Source organism: Acanthamoeba castellanii, assembly GCF_000313135.1.
Source record: "Acanthamoeba castellanii str. Neff unplaced genomic scaffold scf7180000084761, whole genome shotgun sequence".
In the NCBI taxonomy this organism is placed as follows: Eukaryota; Discosea; order Longamoebia; family Acanthamoebidae; genus Acanthamoeba; species Acanthamoeba castellanii.
In genome coordinates, this window is record NW_004457596.1 from 319357 (window position 1) to 320992 (window position 1636).

A 1636-nucleotide genomic window follows, 5' to 3' on the forward strand; every position below is an offset into this window, starting at 1 on the left:
AGGAAATAGCTCCCGTGGTGCCAGATCTCGTCCCTACCCCAAGGCCATTTGTTAAGCTTTCATTATAATAATAATCAATGAAAGCGTACCCGACTTGGTACTTGCTGGAGGAGGTCTTGTCGTAGAAGGACTCAGACATCAATTTCTTTTTTGTAAATAAAATCAGTTCCTGAAACAGGTAGATGGAAAATTGGAGGAGCAGCCTACCTTCAGTGCTGCCGCACGGGCCTTTTTTCGTCGCCTCTTACGGGATGAAGAGGAAGAGGAAGAGGAAGATGAGGAGGAATCATCGCTATCGCTCGACGAAGATGAGGACCTTTTCTTCTTTTGCTTACGTTTCCTCTCCTTTCGGTTCCGCTTCTTCTCCCTCCGCTTTATCCGTTCGGCTTCAGAATCACTACCATCTGCAAGACAGCGGCGGTGCGTTGCCTGCTCTTCATCCATGTTAAAATTCCCTGGGTCTCCTTTTTTTAAAACATAAAAATAAATTTTCTCACACATAATAGTATTCAGGCCTGAAAGGATGATAAAGAAAAGGGAGGGAAAATGCACAAAATCGAAGAAAATAGGCCAAAATGGAGGATAAGAGGCCAAATACTGACCAACCACAACGCCAATGATGAGTTTTCTCACTGGAATGTCAACAACAACATGTATAAACTTGTCAATGGGTAGCATTAAAATACCATTATAATGAGAGAGAGAAAAAGGAATGACCAATTTCTGTCATGTACATGTGTGTGACAACCAAAAATATATACAACCAGACACTTACTTTATCACATACTCCAGTCCCTCACATCTACAGCCTATCCTCAATCATTGACTGGCTCCTTGATCAGAACCCCCTGAGGTACATCACCAAAGCCATGGGCTGGCCAATGTGCTGTGATGAAGCCTTTTCTTTGTTTTGTGCCGCCTACCCAAGTTGGCGCTGGTGATTTCTATTTCTTTATTTGGTCTGGATTTTCTTCGAAAACAAAGAAAAAAGAAAATCGTCAACGCAAATTCAGCTGTTCCAGGAACACGTCCACAATGGCAGTGCGTGTTTGGCGGGAAAAACCGCATTTGGCGGGAACAGGAAGTAGTCGCAATAGATACAACAGCGACCAACATGGTGCATATCAAAAAGGTCGTAATTCAGGGGTTCAAGAGCTACAAAGAGCTATTGGACTTGGAGCCTTTCAGTAAGGGCAGTAATGTCATCGGTACGCCCCGGCCGCTCGCCCCATACAAACGAATTAATGATTGACACGAAGCTTTCACTGTTGCTCGCCAGTGGGGCGCAACGGCTCGGGCAAGTCCAATTTCTTTTTCGGTACGCCATCATCGAACGATTATTCGTCTTTTAATTTAATCTCACCAGGCATCATTCCCTTTCAGCCATCCGTTTCGTGCTCAGCGATCTTTTCTCGAATCTTCGCGCTGATGAGAGGCAGGCCCTGCTTCATGTACGTGGTCCTCGCTGCCTAACCGCGCTTTTAGCTAACAATTTTGCCTTTCAGGAAGGCGCTGGCTCAAACGTGATGTCGGCCTATGTCGAAATTCACTTCGACAATGCTGATCGACGCTTCCCTGTGCGAGATTGCTGTTTATTTTTTAATACTTATTTGTTATTTATTTCACATCATTCGCT

The 1636-nt window shown here is 44.6% G+C and overlaps 2 protein-coding genes across 2 annotated transcripts in view; both read left to right on the forward strand.

Moving 5' to 3' along the window:
- Positions 1-68, forward strand: part of ACA1_229970 (uncharacterized protein) — a gene marked incomplete at both ends in the record, with an annotated part of 1611 nt that extends 1543 nt beyond the window's left edge. The window contains one exon of the mRNA XM_004346537.1: positions 3-68. Within this exon, the coding sequence (XP_004346587.1) occupies positions 3-68 (66 nt within the window). The remainder of the gene's footprint in view (positions 1-2) is intronic.
- Positions 69-1114: 1046 nt separating this feature from the next.
- ACA1_230080 (RecF/RecN/SMC domain containing protein) overlaps positions 1115-1636 on the forward strand; it is a gene marked incomplete at both ends in the record, with an annotated part of 2791 nt that continues 2269 nt past the window's right edge. Inside the window, 3 exons of the mRNA XM_004346538.1 lie at positions 1115-1208; positions 1280-1318; positions 1403-1451. Of these exons, the coding sequence (XP_004346588.1) occupies positions 1115-1208; positions 1280-1318; positions 1403-1451 (182 nt within the window). The remainder of the gene's footprint in view (positions 1209-1279; positions 1319-1402; positions 1452-1636) is intronic.